The sequence below is a fragment of the Setaria viridis genome, chromosome 2 (genome assembly GCF_005286985.2).
Source record: "Setaria viridis chromosome 2, Setaria_viridis_v4.0, whole genome shotgun sequence".
Taxonomy (NCBI): Eukaryota; Viridiplantae; Streptophyta; class Magnoliopsida; order Poales; family Poaceae; genus Setaria; species Setaria viridis.
The window spans coordinates 30,197,205-30,218,694 of record NC_048264.2 but is presented as its reverse complement, the minus strand read 5'-3'; the positions used below and the strand labels follow the sequence as shown (position 1 = coordinate 30,218,694).

Here is a 21,490-nt window from a genome sequence, read left to right as displayed (position 1 = left end):
TCTAGTTCATTTCTTTGGAGCACCTCTTTTGCAACTCCAAGTATCTCAAATATGAACCTAAACATGGAGTTAGTGGGTAATTACCCGCCACTGCCACTGGTTACATAAAAAGCGGTTCGTTTTGTTTCTGTTCTATCCATCCTTCTGTCCCAGCCTCCCGAATCTTTTTCCCCCTTGACACCACAGTCTCCCCGTGTCACCACCCCTCTCTCCTGTGGCACTGCCATCGCCATCTCCCCATGTCGGCGTGCCGCTCCCCTCTCCCCCATGGCAATGTCGTCACCTCATGTCGCGAGAAGGCTTGATGTCGCCGCTGTATTGCACCTCCCCATCCCCGTGCCTGTCCAGAGTTGCCGCCGCCATTTCCCCCCACCGGGCTCCATGCTGCTGCCTCTTGGTGGGCTCTTCCCCGCCACTGCCGCCTCATCCACCGGCCAGGAGCAGCGAGAGTCGCCATCCCACGCTCTCCCCTCTTCCTCCCATCTCCCCGGTGCTCCCCATATGCCTTGCCTCCCATCTCACCGGAAGCGGTTGGACGGGGCTCGCCGTGCCGCGCCTCCTCTCGCGCATCTGCCTACCCCATCCCGCATGGCCGCCACAGCCTATGCCGCCGCTGGCCCAGCCGTTGCCCCATCACATGCGCCACCGAGCATGGCGCTTCCTCGTCCTGCGCACCTGCCATGCTTCCTCATCCTGCGCGGCTGTTGCGGCCCCACTCCACCGACGGTCCCCGACCTACGCCGCTCATGCTCCTTTGGCCTCTTGAGGAAGAAGATAGGGTATGAGAAGATAATAGTTGGGACCATGAATTGGGGGTAAAAATGGCAATCCATCCAAAAATTCCTTTTTTTAGCTGGAGGCACTTATCTAGCCAAACATCCCATCTTGATAGCCCTAACTCCACTTAGAACTAGCTCCAGCTGGAGTTTGGAGCTGGAGCAGAAAATTGTGGAGTTGGAGTCATGCCAAACAGGACCTTAGGAGCCCCTATGTCCTTGCATCATTAAGAATGGATTGGAGAAGGTCTGTTGCCAAAACAAAGTAGAGGGGATGGAGGGTCCATTTGCCTAACATCTTTTTTGCAATAGAAAACTTTTCCCTCCACTCCATTCAACGAGACAACTACCAGAGTTTAGTATTGTGCTAATCCAAGACAATCATTTCGCACCAAAGCCTTTATGATGCAATATTTGTAGGATGACATTATGCTCAATCTTATCGAAAGCTTTTTTTTAATTCAAATTAAGGATGACACATTTTTTTCTTGGATTGACGACAGAGATGCAAGTATTCAAATTGCCGGGCCAAGCAGTCAAAATGTTGACGTCAGCATCGACAATCCCCTCGAAAACACGTGTCATCGATTGATCGATCGGCTGTTAACTTGCTATTCGTTTCCTTGCAAGCGCAGTCAGAGAAGTTTCGAAATGGCCGTTGATCAGTTACCGGCCTGGTGCCCTGCGCCGATCTGATCACTGATGCCGTCAGGATCTGGAGCTACGTCCACCTCCTCCGCCTGGCCGCCAGCAGCCAGCTCGACCTCCCCTGCTGCTGCAGGCGCTGGGCTCGGCGTACCCAACGACCACTCACTCATGTCGTAGGTGTGGTTCGACACGCTGAGCGGGCTGCCGGCCGCAATGTGCGCGACGCCTGCCGGCGAAGCACCCGCGTCGTTAGCGCTCCGGCCGGCTACCGAGCCGCCGCCGCCGTCTTTGGTCCTGAACGTGTGGGACGAGAGGTCCTTGTTGTCGAAGCGTTTCAGGAACATCCGGAACCTGTCCTTCCAGGGCAAGTGGGACGCCGACGCGAGCTCCTGAATCCATCGCCGTTGGACCACGAGGAAGGTAACGAGGTGGACGACGCAGCAGAGGAGCGAGGTGGCGCCAGTGATGAGGAACAGGCCCCAGAAGCTGCTGAAGCTGAGGCTGTCCGACGTGAACTGGCTGCCCTGCGCGGCGCATCCCTCGGCGTCGCCGAACCACTTGCTCTCGATCGCGCTCATCTCGTCGCTCTCCGTCAGGTTCAGGATCGCCCGCGACAGATCCGCCACGTACGGCGACCCCTTCGGGAACGCCTGCTCGCTCGTCCAGCATAATCGGATCAGTTACTGAAATGCTCTACACATGATGACAAGATTTGTAATGGCATCAGGGCATCAGGATTAGGGTGTGCTTACGAAGCCGAAGCCGCCGGTCTTGTTGGTCTGGGCGGTCTTGGTGAAGTTGTCGCAGTAGGCCTTGAGGAAGAGCCTGAGGTAGGGGGCCTCGTCGACGACCGCGCCGATGGTGCCATTGAGCAGCGCCTCGTGGAAGCTCTGCGTGGCTCTGTACGGCACGAGCCTGGACTGCGGGAAGCCCGACCTGGTCATGGACGCCCGCATGAAGGAGTTGTTCATGATGCCGACCCTGCCCGCGCCGTGCCACAGCGAGGCGTAGTCCCCGATCGCCGGCTCCAGCTGCGGCACCGTCAGCATCGACGTCAGGCTCGCCGTGTAGCTGGACTGCAGGATGAGCACCACGAACACCCACACCACCACCACGAACCGCGACAGGTTGCTCTTCAGCTCCTTATCTGCATTCCGACCAATTCCCAAGCACGTTACCGATGTCCCTCGGTGCAAGAAACAGGGGAAGCATGCCATGGTGATGGTATGCAGAGGTTATTACTGTGTGCAAAGTAGAGGGTGGAGAAGCCGAAGTAGAGGAGGGTGCCGATCTGGTAGGAAGGGGGGCCACGGAACTCCCTGTTCACGCGGTGCTCCACGGCCCAGACGACGAAGCCGGTGAAGATGAGGAAGACGAAGCTGACGAGCCAGAGGTCGTAGCGGAGCGGCTTGAGGAAGACCCAGGCGCGGTTGCTGCGCTGGTCGCGCATCGGCACCACCATGGCGATCCCAGACGTCATGTACGGCAGCGTGAAGTCCACGTGCTGCGACCGGTTCGCCGTGATGGTGATGTCCGCCACCGCCGCGTCAAAGTCCTGCGGCACACTCACACACAACACAAGGGCGTGAGAGGCGGGCAAGTTGACCTCAAACTGTTCAAATCATATTGGTCCAGATCTTTTGGGCCTTGTTTTGTAGGCCAAGACCAACCTGATGCTTTTCCCAATAATGCAAATTGGGTACAAAGTTTTGGTCCATCGCATTTTATTCGTGACAGGACCAGATTTTGGGTTGACGAGGGAAATAAATACCTGAGCTCTTGTTTGGATATATAAACCATTCCCAGAACTAGATATAGTGTTGGCAAGGACCTATTTCTTAAAGAGTTCCCGGAGAAGGGTCAAATTGTGAAAAAAAAAGTTACAAGTGCGAACCGTTAACCATAAATATTGCGAATTGGATCTGAACTCGTAAAGTAAAATTTATAGAATAATCCTAAAATAAAAGGCACTTGTATCGTATAGCACATATATACAGAACAGAAGTACTGGTACTGTACAATGTACATATAATTTGCACTGAAGTAAGTACTGTATAGCTCAAAAGAAAAACTGTGAAGTAAGTAGACCTGCTACGACTACTTACGAGTTACGATACAGAAGTTGCTAACTGAACCATTAGGTCTCACCAAACAATTAACCAGTACAGGACGTATCTGGCCTCGACCAGACAGGAACATGATCGATACTGATCTGATTCCGACCGTCGTACGTGTATTTTACGACAGATTCGGCAAGTTCCAGACTGCATCTGCGCATGGGTTCACACTTTCGGCAGCAGTCGTCACACAAGCTACGTGCGCTGGTGCGTCATGTATGTGCACGACTTGACAATGTGTGTTTGTTGGACAGGCAAAAGCTTGGTCAATTAATGCTTTCCAAGTCCATGGGTTACTACAGCCAAAACTTGTGTGATAAGGATCGTTGTCGTGGAATTGATGCATAACTGGCCAGTGCTAACTTTCCAGGTCAAAATATACGATCGACAGAGAAGTTTTAACTGAAATCTTCACACGATATAAATGTTGAACTGGCAGCAGCGGTTAATTTAGGCTTGGTTTGGTTCCCTGCTTATTTTTAAGCACCCGTCACATCGAATGTTTAGATACTAATTAGAAGTATTAAACGTAGACTATTTACAAAACCCATTACATAAGTGGAGGCTAAACGACGAGACGAATCTATTAAGCCTAATTAGTCCATGATTTGACAATGTGTTGCTACAGTAAATATTTGCTAATGATGGATTAATTAGGCTTAATAGATTCGTCTCGCCGTTTAGCCTCCACTTATGTAATGGGTTTTGTAAATAGTCTACATTTAATACTCCTAATTAGTATCTAAACATTCGATGTGACACGTGCTAAAAATAAGCAAAAGTAATCAAACGGGACCTTATTTGTAAACGCAAGTCATTTTATTCCCGTGTATAAATGTTGACTTAGCATGGAGAATTTAACGATGTCTATTTGTCCACTGAAAACGACTTAGAAAGTGTAAGGAAACTCACCAATCGACTTGCATCCTAATCCTCTTCATTATCGCATATTATTCGCCCTGTGTTAAACTCAGTCATATCACGCATGTATGTGACAAAACTTGGCTAAACGGCCAAGAGACATATATATGGAAGTCGAATGGGACCGAGACCGACCCGTGTTTGGAAGCATCTGCTCTGCTCTGGAATATGAAGTCAACGTACGTTACCCTCGTGCTCTTTCAAAGTCGAAGGGAGACTAGTCTCTCGATGTAGATTACCCTCGTGCTCTTTTCAAAGTCTGACCAATCATTTTGTAAGCTTATTAGCTAGTATATGTTCCGATAGGTAGCAATAACTGCCGCTACATATAGCTGTCCGGAAATGTTGGTGGATGCTAACATTTTAGAGACTGCTTTTAGTGCTTGCTATGGCTTGAAGTTGTATTATTAGTAAGAGTGTAGTACTAATTTTTAATGTTACATCTGATTGTTGTTGATCGCATTTTACAATTGTTAATTATAATTTATTTATATCATGTATGCATGAGCATGATTAGTTCATTCATTCTTAGAAAAGGAGAAGTTTTATAATGTACAAAATATCTTAACAAGATTTTGAATAACTAGGTATATCTGATGTTCCACTATTTCTCATATCGACCGCCCCTTCCACTTTAGGACAATATAATTGGAATATTTAACCCGCAAGAAACTAAATTAATAGGAGCACTAGCTACCTGAACCTTCATGACATAAGGCAACAAAGAAAAGGGAGAAAACCTATAAAATATCGATAGCTTGCACTAGCACCCACGAGGGTTCAAATTGTGCCTTTTGGAGTTCAGTAATGCTAAGTAGATGAAACTCCTATGTCATTTTATGTAAATTCCAATAAATTTTGGTTAAAGTTACAGAAATACTGTTTAAAATAGCCGGCTATGGTGATTCTATATAGCTAGCAGCCTAGCTAATAGCAACTCTGAAGAATTGCCGCTACGATTGTGGTGGAAGAAGGTTGTCACTTAATCCTATAGCCCGCTATTTAAAACAGTTGTAAATCATAAAATATAACTTGAGGAAGAATAAAAAAGCTAATTTTTACTATCCTTAGATGGTGTAGGAGAAAAATGGTAAGATTTTAGTGGGAGAGTATTTTTAATCTTTTACCATTTGTGTCTAAAATTAGTCCCCGTTAGCTGGGTTTGGAGGGCTAATGAACTAAAGTTCACCTTTAACCCACTGTTTGGATCATCAGGATTTAACCGACTGAAGTTTAACCTCTGAATCCAAACATGACCTTAATTTGCAATGCATACGTAACAACATAGGAGTTGATACTGCACTTACCCCGCTTCCGACCTTCTCGACTAGACTGTCGTAGGGCATTGAGCCCACCAACACGTACTCGAATGGCAGCGCGTATGGCAGCAGCCGCACCGCCGCCTCGAACACCTCGACCACGAACCCGCCGGCCACCGTCCGGTTCGTCGCTGGGTCCACGTACAGGTGCATGATCGGCCGGTAGCCTGGGTCAACGAACCCCGGCATCGCCACACGCAGCTTTCGGCCGCTCGTCGGCTGGACCCAACCGATCGGCACGACGGTGGACTCAGCCGGCCAGATCACCGGCGCGAGCCCGCTGTTCGACGCGCTTGCGCCGCCGCCCAGCTTGCGATGCAGCCCGTCCTTCGATGTCCAGAACCCCAGGGTCCGGTCCTTGGTGTTGTCCATGATGTTCACGACCCGGAATGCCGGCACAGCAAGCTCGCCGTTGACGAGCTCGAACCTTCCGCTGAGGCCGTCGAATGTCGTGTTGGTTATTGCCGCGAGGAACTTCTCGCCGGAGCTTGACTTGCCGAGTCCGGAGAAGTCGGTGGGGCCGCTCTTGCCGCCGACCAGCCCCTGCGGCGATGATAAATCGCCGGGGCCTAGACGCTCTGCGGCGGACGCGACGGCCCATGCGGCGTCGTACGCCCACAGCGCGTAGCAGCCCATCTCGGCCTGAGCCGGATCGGCGTCCCGGTGCTCGCGCATGAACCTGCGCGCCCAGCGCCGCCGGACGTCGCGCAGCCGCGGCGTGGCCGGCGCGTGCGGCGCGAGCCCGATGATGCCCTGCGGCGGGTCGATGGAGCCGAGGAGGCCCGTGAGGCCGTCGGTGATGACCCACGCGTAGCCCTTGGCCATCATCCCGGCCTCCGCCGCCGCGGCGAACACGAGCTCCGCGAGCCCCGGGCGCGTGTGCACCACGAAGGCGCGCGTCTGCTCGGACTCGAGGCGGTACATGGCGGCGGCGACGGCGTCCCTGGACGCCCCGACGGGCAGCGCGCAGCGGTAGGGGACCTCGGCGCGCGCCGCCGTGAGCGCGTCGACGAGGTACGGCACGAAGGCGGCGCCGTAGTCGTCGTCCTGGTAGACGGGCACGACGCGGCGCCAGCCGAAGTAGGTGGCGAGCGCGGCGATGGCGCCCGCCTGCGCCGCGTCACTGAGCGCGGCGCGCGCGAAGAAGGGAGCCGCGGAGGCGGACACCGAGGGGCTGGTCGCCGAGAAGGACACGACGGGGACCTCAGCGCGCGTGGCGAGGTCCGCGACGAACGCCGACTCCACGGACGACTGCGGGCCCAGGATGGCGCGCGCGCCCTGGGTCGTCATCAGCTGCAGCGCTGCGGGGCACGCACGCGACGAGCCGGCGTCAGGAACCGCGCGAGAGGGGCGCAGCAACGAGGCAGGGAAGGGTGGGGGGCGTGTCCATACCGGCGGACGCGGCGGCGACGACGTCCCCGCCGGAGTCGTGTTGTAGGACCCGGACCCGTGCGGAGGCGTTGGGGAAGGCGGCGTAGAAGTCGTCGAGCGCCATCGGGATGGTGGTTCTGGCGATCCTTCCGACTGGCGAGTCGGCGTTGATGATGAGGCCCACCGTGACACTCGCCGCCACCGGTGGCGGCGGTGGCGGCTGCGCCCACGACGTCGGCGGGAGGAGCGAGGCGAGGCCGTGGAGGAGGAGGACGACGAGGCGGAAGGGAGGCTTCCGGGCGCGGCCGGCCATGGCCGAAGAGACCACTCAGGCGAGACGAGACAAGGGCACAAGGCGAAAGAACAAAGAAGGAGAGCACCGAAGCAGTTTAGCGAGGCGAAGAGATTACCACACACTCACGCAGTCGTAGCGATGAATGCAGAATTGGTAGTTGGTTCCGTACACGCGGCGATGAACGCTGAATTGGTAGCAGGCGGGCGTGCGGCACCGTGAGGCCTAAACAACTTTGCTGGGCCAACAAAACCTGGGTTTTTACCCGTCAGAGTCGGCCCCTAGACACACCAGCCCAGGATGACAACACGTTTTCGGGTCTCTCTCTCTCTCTGACTTATTCAAACTAATTGCCTGCAAGCCTGCAACTGCAGGCAGGAGCGCCGCGAGCCCGCGACCACCGTCATCGACGACGCACGGGGACGATGTCGCCCAGGCAATAATTGCATGACGGCGCCCTAGATACGGCGCATCCTCATGCTCCAGTCATCCTCCCTCGTCCGAAATGACGGAGAGGACAGGAGCCGGTGCTGCAAAGTCGCAGGTCTACGCCTAACGGGCTTCCATGGTTTCTACACTCTTCCATGACTGTTCAGATAATCAGAGCTCATCGATCAGGGTCATCGATCACTAAATCAACCGCCATGGATCAGAGCTCATCGATCATGGTTTTTTATCCGGTACTAATGAGTATTAGTACCTGATCATTAGATCTAGTTCCCTAGAAATCTCCTGTGAATCCCTTTAGTACCGTGTGAAGCTCCATACCGGTACTAAAAGCCTTTTCCCAGCTTTTTATCTCCCCACCCTACGCCTTATCCTTTATCTTCCCACCCTCCTCTCCCCATTGACCATGCACTATCTCTCCCCCATCGACCATGCACTATCTCTCCTATCTCTCTCCTCCCTCTCCTCTCACTACCACCGCCTCTACGGCGGCCGATTATGGCGCGGAGGTGGAACGGTGTGTGACGTGGCAAAAAAGAAAATAAGAAAGAAAGAAAAGAAAAGAAAATGAGAAAAGAAAAGGAAAAGGAAAAGATCTCGACCACGCATGGCGTGGTAGGCAATTTACCCTTTAGTATTGTTTATTTCATCCAGTACTAAAGGATCTCTTTTAGTACCGATATAGCAATACCGGTTGCATAATCGGTACTGAAGACGTATTCTCCAGTAGTGGGACCTTGGGTCAGCCGGTGGGAGGGTGTCGCGGGCGGCCATCTCGCCCGCGCTCGTGGACTTCTACACTTCGCAGCCGGCCGGCGGCTCCGGCACGACCGTGGCACTGCACGTCGCGGACTGTAAGGACGGCGAGATCACCGCTGCTTCGACAGGTCTATATTATGAACGTTTCTTGTCTCAATTGCCATGCATTTTATCTTCCATTTTTGCTAGTGATACTGAACAGCTAGCGCAGCGCTGAAGCTGACCGGAAACCAGTTCATCTACTGAAATTTTCTAGGCAAGGACTGAACGCCTGAAACTCTTGTGTTGCCCGCCAAAACAAAGAAAAAGAAAAAAAAGAAACAGAGAAGAAGAAGAAGGAAAACTTTATTTGAAGAAGTAGCTAAAGTCCACATACCATACATATAAATGAATGTATTAATGTTTTAATTAAATTTGATATTTTGATACAAACCCTATATTCAAGTATGTCATTTTTCATCCTTTTAAACTGCCCTTTTAAAATATAGACCATTTGTCCTTGTCATCTGTCTTTGCGTGACAGAATACTTAGCATCATTCATTTGGTTTATTTTTTTTTGGTAGGACCTGGATACCTAGGTTTGGTACTCTAGCTCAGCACATTTAATTGTTTTTAGTGGTATAAGAGATACTCCCAAGCGTGTGCACTGTTTAATGATTTACTTGTTTTTTCCAAAGGGCATCGTCCGAATTTCATTACCACATAAGCAACGAAATTACAGATGTTATCTCGTCATTGACGAGTTTGATACTAATAGGAAACTTAACTAGTATCCCAACAGGTGGCCAGGTGCAAAGACCTCCGCCTGAACTAGATATTGAAAGTAACAGATAGCCACCAGAAGATCAAAGGAACCCCACTAAGGTTAACATTTCACTCCACCAGAAACAAAAAGAAAAAGAAAAGGAGATTTTTTGGAGTTTCAAAAGTGCTTCCTCGCACCCAACTCTAACTTTTTGTCACCAGGCGATCTCCTTCAGTTTTCCCAGCACCATATATCATCATTTGCCACTGAAGTAGCAGCATTCCAGTGTCATCAGGGTTAAAGATTTACTTGCTAATCTGTTATAGGTGTTTATATAGAGGTAAAGTGTGCATATGTGCTTCCGTTTATATGGATAAGCATACATATGTGTTTGTCAGCGTCTATATGTCTATTGTGTTTGGGGGTAAAAAAAATCCTCAGCAGTGCACATTGATTAGGAGTTATGACATGGCCATTATCTGTGAAAAGAAAAACATCATGTTTTCGGTATGGCAGGGCCAGGCAAAATGTTCGATAGGTCAAAAATTGCTACGGGCCCAATTCGATCCAGTTAGAGCCCATGCCTCATTGGGTTCAGTCGGACTTTCAGACTTCAGAGCCATCAAGCCAGGGGCCTAGCCACGGTCGACTGTACGGCCGGCGACCGGCGGGGATTGTCCCGGCGGGGCGTAGGGTGGGCAGCGCCGGTGGATGCAGCATGCCGCGGATAGGAGTTACCCGCCCAGGGATGCCGCCGTGCGTGCGTCCAACCCTCCTGGGTACCCGAGCTTCGGCGCATTTGGGTCTTGGGGAGGGAGTCAAGTGGGGAGAGCGGGGTTTTCGGCGGGGGCAGTGTGCCGCCAGACGGCAGTGCCGCGTGTGGCAAAACTCCGCCGCTGGGCCGAGCGCCAGAGTGCGCGCGGCCGCCGGATGGGGACTTGAGGAGTAGGCTCACCCGTCAGTCCTGGCTTCGAAGGCCGTTGCTGTAACGGCGGATCCGTGGCTCCTATCAGAATTCAAGTATCAGTAAGGTGAGTAAGGTGCGTTGGGATTTTTTTTGCCACACGAGTAACTCACAAGTTCTTGCAGGGTATGCAGACTTGCTGATTAAGTTTGGGCTGTGAATGTTGCTACTTGCTAGACAGTGCAAGGATTGGAAAAATTGCGGCCCTATCTATAGTTTTATTGGCATCATTGAATGCCTAGCATCATTCAACATGTGCGCTAACAGCAACCGAGAGGACACTAGCTAAGTCATCCTTTGGGGAAAATTGAAGAAGAAAAACAGGGGCGGAGTTACTTGATCCACTGGAATGGCTTTCAGTGTGTCACTACTCACTATGGCTGACGCTTCAGATTTTAAGCAAACGAGGCCATTGCCACATTCAAGAAATAAGCTTGGCTCAGCTGACCTGAAAATGGGGCGTCGAGTGACAATGCTTCCAATTTATTGATAAACCAATAATGGTGATTAATCGTGCTCGCCATGTTTGATGTGGTTACTTACTACCCTAGTGTTGACCAATTGATGAATGCATGCTTAAATAACCCCCTCCTCCCATGTTTCTTTCATGTTGCAGCAATAGACCTCCTGAAGCACTTCAAAGTGCAAGCCATCATCGGGCCAAAGACGTCAATGCAGGCGAGGTTCATAATTGGCATCAGCAACAAGACGAATGCAACCATCTTGTCTTATTCAGCCACTAGTCCCTACTTATCAGCTAACCAGTCTAAGTACTTTGTTCGCACGGCCCTGGATGATGCCTCTCAAGTCCCTGCAATAGCTTCTCTGATCCAATACTTCAACTGGCGCCAAGTCGTACTTATCTATGAGGACTCTGACTTTGGTAGAGGCATTATACCCTATCTTGTGGATGCTCTCCAGGACGCTGATGCAGATATCCCATACCGAAGCATCATCCCTTCTGTTCCTACTGATGATCAGATAAAGGTGGAGCTTAACAAGCTGAAGACTATGCAAACACGAGTCTTCGTCATCCATATGTCATCGGACATTGCAGCACGCCTCTTTGTCCTTGCCCATGATGCTGAGATGCTTGCTGATGGTTATGCCTGGATTGTGACTGACAGTGTAGGCAACATGTTTAGCACCTTTGATCAGAACACGGTCAATTCAATGCAGGGTGTTCTTGGTGTGAGGCCTTACGTTCCACAATCAGACAAGCTCCTCAACTTCCCTGCTCGATTTCTTTCACGGTACAGACAACAGAATCTAGGTGCACCTGACCCAGCTAATCCAAATGTTTTCCATCTGTGGGCATACGACACAGCATGGGCAATCGCGACAGGCCTAAGGAAGGTTGGACCCCTTACACTGGGCTTCAAAACGCCATCATCACAGAAGAGCAACAACTCAAATGATCTGAGTATGCTTGGTGTGTCACAAGATGGGCCAGGACTTATTGATGCCATTTGAGCCACCAGGTTCCAAGGCATATCAGGTGAATTTGCTCTAGTTCATGGCCAGAGGCAGGCATCAGCATTCGAGATATTTAATGTGATTGGTAATTCATATCAAGGTGCTGGGTTCTGGACACCCAAGTTTGGTCTAAGCAAGAAATTTGTTACCTCTTTTGGTCCAAGTGACACTGTTGGATTGAATACAGTGATTTGGCCTGGTGTTTCAGCACAACCTCCTAGAGGTTGGGAATGACCAGTGGCTGGAAAGAAGTTGAAGATCGCTGTGCCAGTAAAGCCTTCTCGTAACCCCTTTGTGGATGTCAAGAAAAATTTGGCTACTGGGAAATTCGACGTGACTGGATCTTGTGTAGATATCTTTGAAACTGTTGCGCAGGAGATGCCGTACGCTGTCCCCTATGAGTATGTTCCTGTTGTGGACCCTAACATAGCCACCAACTTGACCATATCATACTGTGAGATATGTTACCAGATTTCCTTGAAGGTAAGCAGATAAATATTCATGTACCAATGTTGAACTTGTGGTTTTGACACGATCTGATCTGTAAGATTCAATATGAATCAGATAAATAATAGGATTAAAGATAAACATAGAAGCAAACATATGACAACTAGCAGCTTTAACATATTAACTCAGACAAGTGCGTGACTTAATTACTCATTTATGTTGAACAGAAATATGATGCGATGGTTGGGGACACAACAATAACCATCAATCGCTCATCGTACGTGGACTTTACATTACCTTACACTGAATCCGGAGTGCAGATGGTTGTTCCCATGAAGAAGAACTGGAACTCAAGCTTGTGGGTTTTTTTGAAGCCTATCGAACCAATCCTGCGGGCAGCCTTCTTGTCTGTTTTTATATTCACAGGTTTTGTCATATGGCTTGTTGAGCACAAGGAAAGCAGAGATTTTGGTGGGGGCGCTGGGAAGCAGTTTGTTAACATTGCTTATTTCTGCTTTCAGGCACTTCTAGTGGTTCCAAAGGGTGAGCTAAACAGTATTATACAGAAACGTCTGCCTATTTTGTTTGTATGGGTAACTTATAAATATTTACTATATTTTTTGCGCTTCTTATACTAAACAACATTTTCTATGGGTGTAGAAATTCAATTAATGAACTGTGCAACTATATATAAATGAAATATTCGAAACACATAACACTGATTAGTTTAAAACACAAATGTTAACATTACGGTCTGTAGAATATATGGTGAGACCAATTTATACAGTTGTTGTTTTTGCAACATCATACATTGATGCCAAAATTCTAGAGGTGCTTTTATTCTCCTTTCATTGGCTTTAAAGTTTATTTTGCTGCCAAACCATACCAAATTTAAACCAATTTGGTGACCGAAATTTTTTGGTTATACTAAATTTTAGTAAGATAATGTAGGCTATTTTGCTTGCGAACCAGACATACCATAAGTCATTGGCCTGATGAGTTTGTACTATATATATTCTTGCAGACCCAAAACTGAAGAAATGGTTATCAAAATTTGCGCTAATAAACTTGGTATTGCTGGTTTGGTTGTTGGAGAAACTCTATAGTGCAAGCTTGACCTCCATGATGACTGCACAACAACTCCAGCCAATGGTGTTTGACTTGAATCAACTTCTTAGTAATGGAGATTATATTGGTTACCAGGGAGGGTCTTTTGTCAAGGATTTCCTGAAGAGCCGTAAAGTGGAGGAGCACAAAATTATAAATTACAGTACTCCTGATCAGTATGCTGAGGCTCTGATGAAAGGGAGTTGGAATGGCGGTGTTGCAGCAGTATTTGACGAGATACCATGCCTCAAGCTGTTTATGTCCAAACACTGCAGGAACCACGTTGGTCCTGTTTACAAGACTGGTGGATTTGGCTTTGTAATTTTTTTTTTCGTTCTGATTCATCAGTTTCTATCCTGACTTCTGCCTCTCCTCACAAATGCATGTCATTTTGGAAGTTTAAAGACAGCTGAACTTAACCCAACACTCTTGTAGCTTTAACACATTGAAACCGACAATGTCCAAAACAAGCCTTTTGTGACCGTGGCTGGCGGAATATTTGAATTAGTGGCTTTGTGTAGTGGTCGGGCAGGAGCACTTACGACCATCACCAATGTTTGACAAGCAGATCTATTTTCCTGCGTGTCATGTTTGCATTTTAACGTTTTAAATTAATCTTATTATTATGGTGGCTTTGGCAACTGACAGGTCTTCCCCAAGGGCTCTCCGCTCGTTGCAGATGTGTCAAGGGAAGGAGACAAGATTACCGACATTGAGCGAAAGTGGTTCGGAGACATGGTCTGCAACAGCCAGGCAAATGCCATAGAGTCAGCCTCTTGTTACCTGGAGCAGTTTAAGAGGAGTGTTCTTCATAACCATTGGTCTGTGGGCCGTTGCGGGGATCATCTACGCAGTACTGTGGTTCCGACCGAGGCAAGAAGAAGAGCAAGTTCGAGTAGTCGCTGAACTTGCTATTGAGCATGTCCATGGCAACGGAGATGAGAGTATCATTTGGCGCATCGGCAGAGATAACCATCTGGTTATTCAGTTGCGTGGTAATCCACCGCCACCTGCAGATGCAGGACCTGAAGTGGGAGGGCACAGCCAGAAGCAGGACATGACGGCGTGGAGCCACCGCCTGATGTCCCAAATGTTGGAGGAGCAGAGGAGCAGGTGCACTCCGTGGAGCTCCCGTTGCTCCCCGCTGCATCAGGAAATGATGAGCACTGCGAACAACCGAAATTGAAACCGCAGAGTACACTGGACGGTTTTTCTGCCGAAATGAATACGATCATGCTTTTTCTAATGATCGTGCGTAATTTTTGCTCTGTTTTGCTGAGTGTTTAAACTCCTTACTAGGTTCAGTCTGTTAATTTAGCTTGATCTGGTAAATTTGCCGATTTTTAAAAAGTTATTTGCAAAAAGAAAGTGTCCCTATTATTTCATCCAACCTAGTAAAAGATCAAGAAGGTGCTGATTCCTTTTTTTTAAAAAAAAACAAAGCCTCACGTGTGAATAAAAAACTTCCTCGCATGAGTAAATCAAATCCCTTTTACTTTTTCCTGTTTTCGTGAGAAGTAAATCAAACTCGCAAGCTAATTTTGTTGCGAAGTAGAGGGCTTAGATGCACTGTAGTAGGCATCGCCCTCATTGACACAGACTACAACCCTTGTGGAAGGGCCAAACCTTGGCAGATCAGATTCAATCACACATTAAACTCGTGAAATGTTGAGGTTTGTCACTTCATTGATTGTTTAGCTTGCACATGTAAATTTGCTGAAATGCCTTGAAATGTCTGCGGAACGAAAGCGTTGACTAGGGATGGCAATGGGTGGGTGAGGTGCGGGTGGAGTAAAAACCTGCTCTCAACAAGACCCGCAACACTTGATCACGCCTGCTCTCGGATAGACCCGCGGGTGAAATGTCACACCCACACTCGCGGGTTGCCTCGGATTTCAGGTCACCCGCGGGTTCATTAACAACACATAAAATACTATGAACATATGAATCAAAGAATAGTCCAGCAAGTCAAACTTCCATCTTTAAGTACAACACATCACATAATAGTCATCTTAAAACATCTTAGTACTAATAAACAAATAAATAATTAAATAAGATAACATAAGACTAGCACACTGCCCATTCAACGAACATAAAACCACCAAGTAACAACCTCAAGCTCCAACCATCCATGGTTCCATAGGCAAATCATGGACCAATGATATCAGACACAGTGACTAGTGAGTGACTGAGGGAGTGAGGGACGGTATGGTCAAGAGTTTCAGTTGGACTGAGCCAAATTCATGGTATAAAGAGTCATGTGTCATAAGGTAAACTAGAATATACCTTGATATGATGGGTCCCATTGGGCACCCACGGATGAAAATTCACACCCACACCCAACCCATCTTAATGCGGGTCGGGTCGGGTCTAGACCCACGGGTAGAATTTCGCACCCACACCCGCACCCATTAGGTGTGGAACCTACGGGTGCCCGCACCCATGGGTCCGACTGCCATCCCTATTATTGACATTGTTTCCTTACTGTAAAATATATTAATGATAACCATTCTTTGTTGCTTTGAGAGTAGATCTCCATTCTTTCTGTAAGTTGAACTTCCAAGCTGTCCTAACATCTTAGTTCAAACAATAGCAGCAACATTTGAACACGTATGCACACGGTGATGAAGTCAAAGCAAACGAATTGCAAAGCTATTGATCACTGTTCTGATTATTTTTCTCTGACAACGTAAAGTGCTACCATCAGAAAGTATAATTTCCGCTACCACCGGAGGCATAAATCAATGAATAAACCATTCAAACTTCAACAATCAGCGATCAGATTCTCTAATGTACAGCATGCTACTTCAGTTCCCTCGAGGTCATTCGTCAGTTCGTACTTATCCTCACAAGAAAGCCCCATTGACTTGCGTGCTCATTGTCAACAACATCTTCGTTGCTTCAAGACGCAGGAGTGCCAACTGCGAGTTGCTTTTGACTTTTTTCTTGCGATTCCATTACGTAACGATCAAACTTTTGCTTGACCAAGGAACATGTCCATATCATTCTTGGCTATCACCGGGAATTTCCTTGAACTTCCGCAGCTATCAACTTCACCACGCAGGTATTCAGACACATTGAATTCTATATTTTTAAACAGAATATTAGCTGCTTTCCCAAGGAAAAAGAAATGGTGGGAGGTTGAAATTTAATTCAAAGCTAACAGCTGTCCATATCATTCTCGGATTTAGTGTTGTCACCGGGAATTTCATCGAATTTCCCTAACCATCAACTTCAGAATGCAGGTATTCAGATACTTTGAAGTTTATATATCCATAAACAGAATGCCAGCAGCTTTCAAAAGGAAAAAACTATAAATAATGGAAGTTTTAGAATTTTAATTGAGAGCTTACAGAACTGAAGTGCGGACTAAGTCAAAGAAAAATATCCAGACTCATCAGACTTTCCATATAATACTGCGTTGGCAGCCCACATTCTCTAAAACTCACAAAGCTCAAGAGATGGAGATAGCGGCTAGAACCATCTTCTTGTTGTTGTTCGTTAACCTCATTTTGGCTCATAGAGCTACTGTGAGTGGAGCAGCAACACTCAATGTTGGAGTGATCCTCAACTTACAGTCATTGGTGGGCAAGATGGTACGCACCAGCATTTATATGGCCATGGAAGATTTCTATGCGGTCCACAGGAACTATACAACAAAGATGGTTCTTCACATCAGAGATTCCAATGCAAACAGTGTCCAAGCTGCATCAGAAGGTACACTTAATGTTATGTGAAATTGTCACTAAATTTTACTGAAATAAAACTTATGAAACAAAACGACTTGGGTTTGCGCATCATAATGAGGTCAAATCAGTGCATCCTAAACCCTTCAAAGGGTTTCACTGTTTCAGAAAAGGTTTACCCATAAAAAACAACACCTACTGAAAATTCAAATTCATAGAAAATATAGCTGCTCTAAGTAGAGTAAGCTCATTAGTTCTTGCTGTGTCCCAAGTCTGAAATTCTGAATCCACTATCCAAAGAAATGACTAGGTAGCCCATGTCATTGCATCATGTCTACTTGAACTAGATATCCTAAGTTCTTAACCGCAACTGCAATCTATACAAATGTATCATCAAATATTGTTTTTCCATATTCATTACACAGCTGTTGACCTGCTAGAGAATTACAATGTCAGAGCCATTGTTGGTCCACAAAAATCTTCAGAGGCAACTTTTGTCTCCGATCTTGGGAATAAGAGTCAAGTCCCGGTTATCTCCTTTACTGCAACTAGTCCCACTTTGTCATCTGGCTCTGTGCCTTACTTTTTGCGTGCAACACTAAGTGATGTAGCTCAAGTGAATTGCATTGCTGCTCTCATTAAGGGCTATGGTTGGAGAGAAGTGATACCGATCTATGAAGATACAGACTATGGTAGGGGCATCATACCATACTTGGTTGATGCCCTCCAAGAGTTTGGAGCTTCTATACCTTATCGTAGTGCAATCCCTGTATCAGCAAGCAGTGACCAACTTGAACAAGAACTCTACAAGCTAATGACAATGCAAACAAGGGTCTACATTGTGCACATGTCATCCTCTATTGCCTCTACTCTCTTCACAAAGGCCAAGAAGTTAGGAATGATAAGTGAAATGTATGCATGGATTGTGACAGATGGGATTGCAAATATCATCAACTCACTCAACCCTTCAATTCTTGATGCAATGAATGGTGCACTGGGTGTGAAATTCTATGTGCCTAAATCAAAGGAACTTGATGATTTCACTGCAAGATGGAATAAGAGGTTCAAACAAGACTACCCAAATGATTCGCCATCTCAGCTAGGCACTTTCGGACTCTGGGGTTATGATACTATCTGGGCCTTGGCACAAGCAGCAGAGAAGGTTAACATGGTAGATGACATATCTCACAAGCAGCGGCACAGGAAAAATTCAACGTGTTTTGGAACTATGGGTACGTCCACAATTGGTCCAAAACTCCTAGATGAAATCTTACATATTAAGTTCAGAGGCCTAAGTGGTGATTTTGACCTTGAAGATAGGCAGCTGCAACCTTCCATATTCCAGATAATTAATGTGGTTGGACAAGGTTCACAAGAGGTAGGCTTTTGGACAGCAAAGCATGGGATCATTAGGCAGCTAGATCAAAATGGATCAAAAACAACGAATGTAAACTCAATGCCTGATCTTCATCCAGTGATTTGGCCAGGAGAACTATATGTGGTGCCTAAAGGGTGGCAAATACCTACTAACCGAAAGAAGCTCCGCGTAGGTGTACGGACAAGTGGATATCCTGAGTTTATGAAGGTGGAAAGAGATCCTATCACCAATGCAACAACTGCTACTGGATATGCCATTGATGTATTTGAAGAGGTGCTAAAGAGACTACCATATGCAATACCTTATGAATATGTAGCATTAGATAATGCAGACTCTAGGAGCTATAATGATTTCGTCTACCAAGTTCATCTTGGGGTAAGGAATTGCTATCCTTATTTTGTCAGTAAGATCAAGGAGCATTATTAATTGTATGAACCAAAGTTAAGGCAGGACTGAGTAGACGTTTTCTCAAAGCATAACAACACTATAATTCATTTCTGGCACATGATAGAAATCCCCACTGTAACTATTTCTATTATCTGTTTTCTTTGTCCACAAGCCCTTATAATTGTCAAATATGTGCAGCGCTTAATGGATGGCATATTCACCATCCAGTAAATAAAGTAAAGAAATGGACTCGTACTTATATAACACAAAGGTCATGCTTGCAGGTATATGATGCAGCAATAGGAGATATAACCATAAGGTACAATAGAACTTCCTATGCGGACTTCACCCTACCTTACACTGAATCTGGTGTAGCAATGATTGTGCCAGTTAAGGATGACACAAATAAGAATGCATGGGTTTTCCTGAAGCCATTAACTACTGACTTGTGGTTCGGAAGCATCGCATTCTTCATTTACACAGGGATTGTCATCTGGCTACTGGAGAGACGAATCAATAATGCTGAACTGACTGGTTCAATTTTTCGCCAGCTTGGGATAGCAATATATTTCTCCTTCTTTGCAGATAGTGAGTGATGTTATTGGAATTTTTTCTTTCAATATGACAAATTGCATTTTTCACATCTAGTAATTACTTTTTTTGGAAGACACAAATCTAACGTTTATATTACTAAAATTATCATAAGTAGGAACTGAAAAATAAGTAACCTATTCTCCTGCTGCAGTGTATTATCACGGAACCATTTTTCACAGATGTTTGAACAGATATTATTTAGAATGTACATGAACAATACCATCATACTTAGAATAATTCGTATTTGATTTCCACCATTTTGCAGGGGAGAGGGTGGACAGTATTTTGTCTAGATTGGTTGTCATTGTATGGGTCTTTGTACTTCTCGTGATTACATCAAGTTATACGGCCAATCTATCGTCAATTCTCACTGTGCAACAACTTCAACCCACAGAAACTGATATTCATGAACTCATTAAAAAAGGTGAATATGTAGGGTATCACAACGGTTCTTATGTAGGAGATCTGTTAGAAGAACTTGGCTTTGACAGAAGAAAGATCAGAGCATATGAAACTTCAGATGATTTTGCTGATGCACTCTCTAAAGGGAGCAAAATGGGTGGTATAACTGCTGTCGTACATGAAGTTCCATACATCAAAATATTTCTTGCAAAGCATTGCAAAGGTTACACAATGGTTGGACCAATCTACAAATCCGAAGGCTTTGGCTTTGTAAGTTAACTACACCAGATATATTTTGTGCAAAATATGCCCTCTAAATTATTAATAGACTATAGGAAAATATCTTGAGAGTTAAGAGCTTCTCAGGATCAAGAAAATAATGGAGAACCCTTGAAAGAATACTCAATTAAAAAGAGAACACATATGGAAATTGCGATTTAAACTAACTAAGCTGCGGGACATAATGTACATCGCGAAGAGCCTAACACCCAAGATAACAACAAACAGGTCCATTCAACAAGACCAGCCAGGATGGATCTTCTGCAGTATCATTTATCACAAAAAACATTATGTAACTACTGTAAGACATGTGGTCACTTGAAAGAAACTTTTTCTTATTATAGGAAGCTTAAGGTAACAGAGACCATTGGACAATGTTGTGAGTTACAAGCACTTTTGACTAGCAGTTATTTGCTATTATCTCACATCTTTTGCTATTGCAAACTGAACAGCGGCATGAAGGTTCTAACTTCTAATATATGTATAATATAGTATGAGCATATGAACATAAAAAAGAATCATATCGTAATTCAATTAGGACAAGGGGAAACAAAAATATAAACAAGAGCCATTCGTACATTCTTTAAAAGAAAAGATAGAAGATACCATTCACAGATTTTGTCTTTTATAATGTCAATCAAATTTGAAACTAGAATTGTAAATGATAAGAGAACCATTCTAACCACAAACATGTATTTGCAACTACCGCGCAATTCATTAATCTTACATATTTTTTTGGAGCTTTATGGAGAATCCTAGAATGCTAGCCATTTGTTTTTTTAAAAGATCCATTACTTAAACAATTTGTACATTACTGAATTTATTTAAATTGTTGAGTAGGCATTCCCCAAGAGATCCCCTATGGTCATTGACTTTTCCAGGACAATCCTCAGCATTACAGAAGGAGACACTATCATTCAGATAGAAAAGAAATGGATCGGAGATCAACATGCCTGTCAAAATGATGGTGCCATTGCCAGCCCAAGCAGTCTAAACTTCAAAAGCTTTTCAGGACTCTTTCTGGTCACAGGAGTTGCTTCAACTTCTGCCCTCTTAATAGCCCTGGTGATGTTCCTCTACAATAATAAGCACAAGATAAGGAACAGTATAAGTCGTGTCCAGACTCAGGGAGGATAGATCAGAGCATGCAAACAGACGGAATCAAGAAAGAGTCCTGAAAAGGCTATCCTACAGGTATTGTGCAAAGGACAACAGCTCCAGAGTGAAACTTTCTGTCATGTTAATTTTTGGACAACAGTCATGTCAGTCTCAGCATTCTTTCCAATGTGTGACTCACTTTGTACATTTCAGTACCTCGACAGTACCCTTTCTTACAAAAAGCAATTATTAATTCCTGATACATATATACATCTA

The 21,490-nt window shown here is 46.2% G+C and overlaps 3 protein-coding genes across 3 annotated transcripts; 2 read left to right on the top strand and 1 right to left on the bottom strand.

The window, feature by feature from the left end:
- Positions 1–1,269: 1,269 nt before the first annotated feature.
- LOC117842843 (glutamate receptor 2.8) lies at positions 1,270–7,712 on the bottom strand. The gene is made up of 5 exons (XM_034723367.2): positions 7,174–7,712; positions 5,770–7,082; positions 2,667–2,979; positions 2,177–2,571; positions 1,270–2,074 (listed from the first exon to the last, which is right to left on the bottom strand). The coding sequence occupies exons 1-5, from the start codon at positions 7,463–7,465 to the stop codon at positions 1,439–1,441; spliced, it is 2,949 nt and encodes a 982-aa protein (XP_034579258.1). The 5' UTR covers positions 7,466–7,712; the 3' UTR covers positions 1,270–1,438.
- A 2,302-nt stretch (positions 7,713–10,014) lies between these two features.
- On the top strand, positions 10,015–13,957 carry LOC117842321 (glutamate receptor 2.9). The gene is made up of 5 exons (XM_072291859.1): positions 10,015–11,824; positions 11,937–11,958; positions 12,075–12,319; positions 12,511–12,826; positions 13,308–13,957. Exons 1-5 carry the CDS (start codon positions 10,883–10,885, stop codon positions 13,748–13,750), a joined length of 1,968 nt encoding a protein of 655 aa, XP_072147960.1. The 5' UTR covers positions 10,015–10,882; the 3' UTR covers positions 13,751–13,957.
- Positions 13,958–16,396: 2,439 nt separating this feature from the next.
- LOC117842123 (glutamate receptor 2.8) lies at positions 16,397–21,253 on the top strand. Its single transcript, XM_034722476.2, has 5 exons — positions 16,397–17,107; positions 17,502–18,829; positions 19,126–19,429; positions 19,701–20,107; positions 20,957–21,253. Exons 1-5 carry the CDS (start codon positions 16,852–16,854, stop codon positions 21,251–21,253), a joined length of 2,592 nt encoding a protein of 863 aa, XP_034578367.1. The 5' UTR covers positions 16,397–16,851.
- The last annotated feature ends 237 nt before the right edge of the window (positions 21,254–21,490 follow it).

Bases quoted from the DNA above. Each gene is read 5' to 3' on its own strand.
- LOC117842843 (XM_034723367.2), bottom strand. From the start codon at position 7,465: ATGGCCGGCCGCGCCCGGAAGCCTCCCTTCCGCCTCGTCGTCCTCCTC. The intron at 7,083-7,173 runs GTATGGACACGC...CGTGCCCCGCAG, and splicing joins CGTCGCCGCCGCGTCCGCCG to CGCTGCAGCTGATGACGACC. The intron at 2,980-5,769 runs GTAAGTGCAGTA...AGTGTGCCGCAG, and splicing joins TCGAGAAGGTCGGAAGCGGG to GACTTTGACGCGGCGGTGGC.
- LOC117842321 (XM_072291859.1), top strand. From the start codon at position 10,883: ATGTTTGATGTGGTTACTTACTACCCTAGTGTTGACCAATTGATGAAT. The intron at 11,825-11,936 runs GCCATTTGAGCC...ATTCATATCAAG, and splicing joins ATGGGCCAGGACTTATTGAT to GTGCTGGGTTCTGGACACCC. The intron at 12,320-12,510 runs GTAAGCAGATAA...TATGTTGAACAG, and splicing joins GTTACCAGATTTCCTTGAAG to AAATATGATGCGATGGTTGG.
- LOC117842123 (XM_034722476.2), top strand. From the start codon at position 16,852: ATGGAGATAGCGGCTAGAACCATCTTCTTGTTGTTGTTCGTTAACCTC. The intron at 18,830-19,125 runs GTAAGGAATTGC...TCATGCTTGCAG, and splicing joins TCTACCAAGTTCATCTTGGG to GTATATGATGCAGCAATAGG. The intron at 19,430-19,700 runs GTGAGTGATGTT...ACCATTTTGCAG, and splicing joins TTTCTCCTTCTTTGCAGATA to GGGAGAGGGTGGACAGTATT.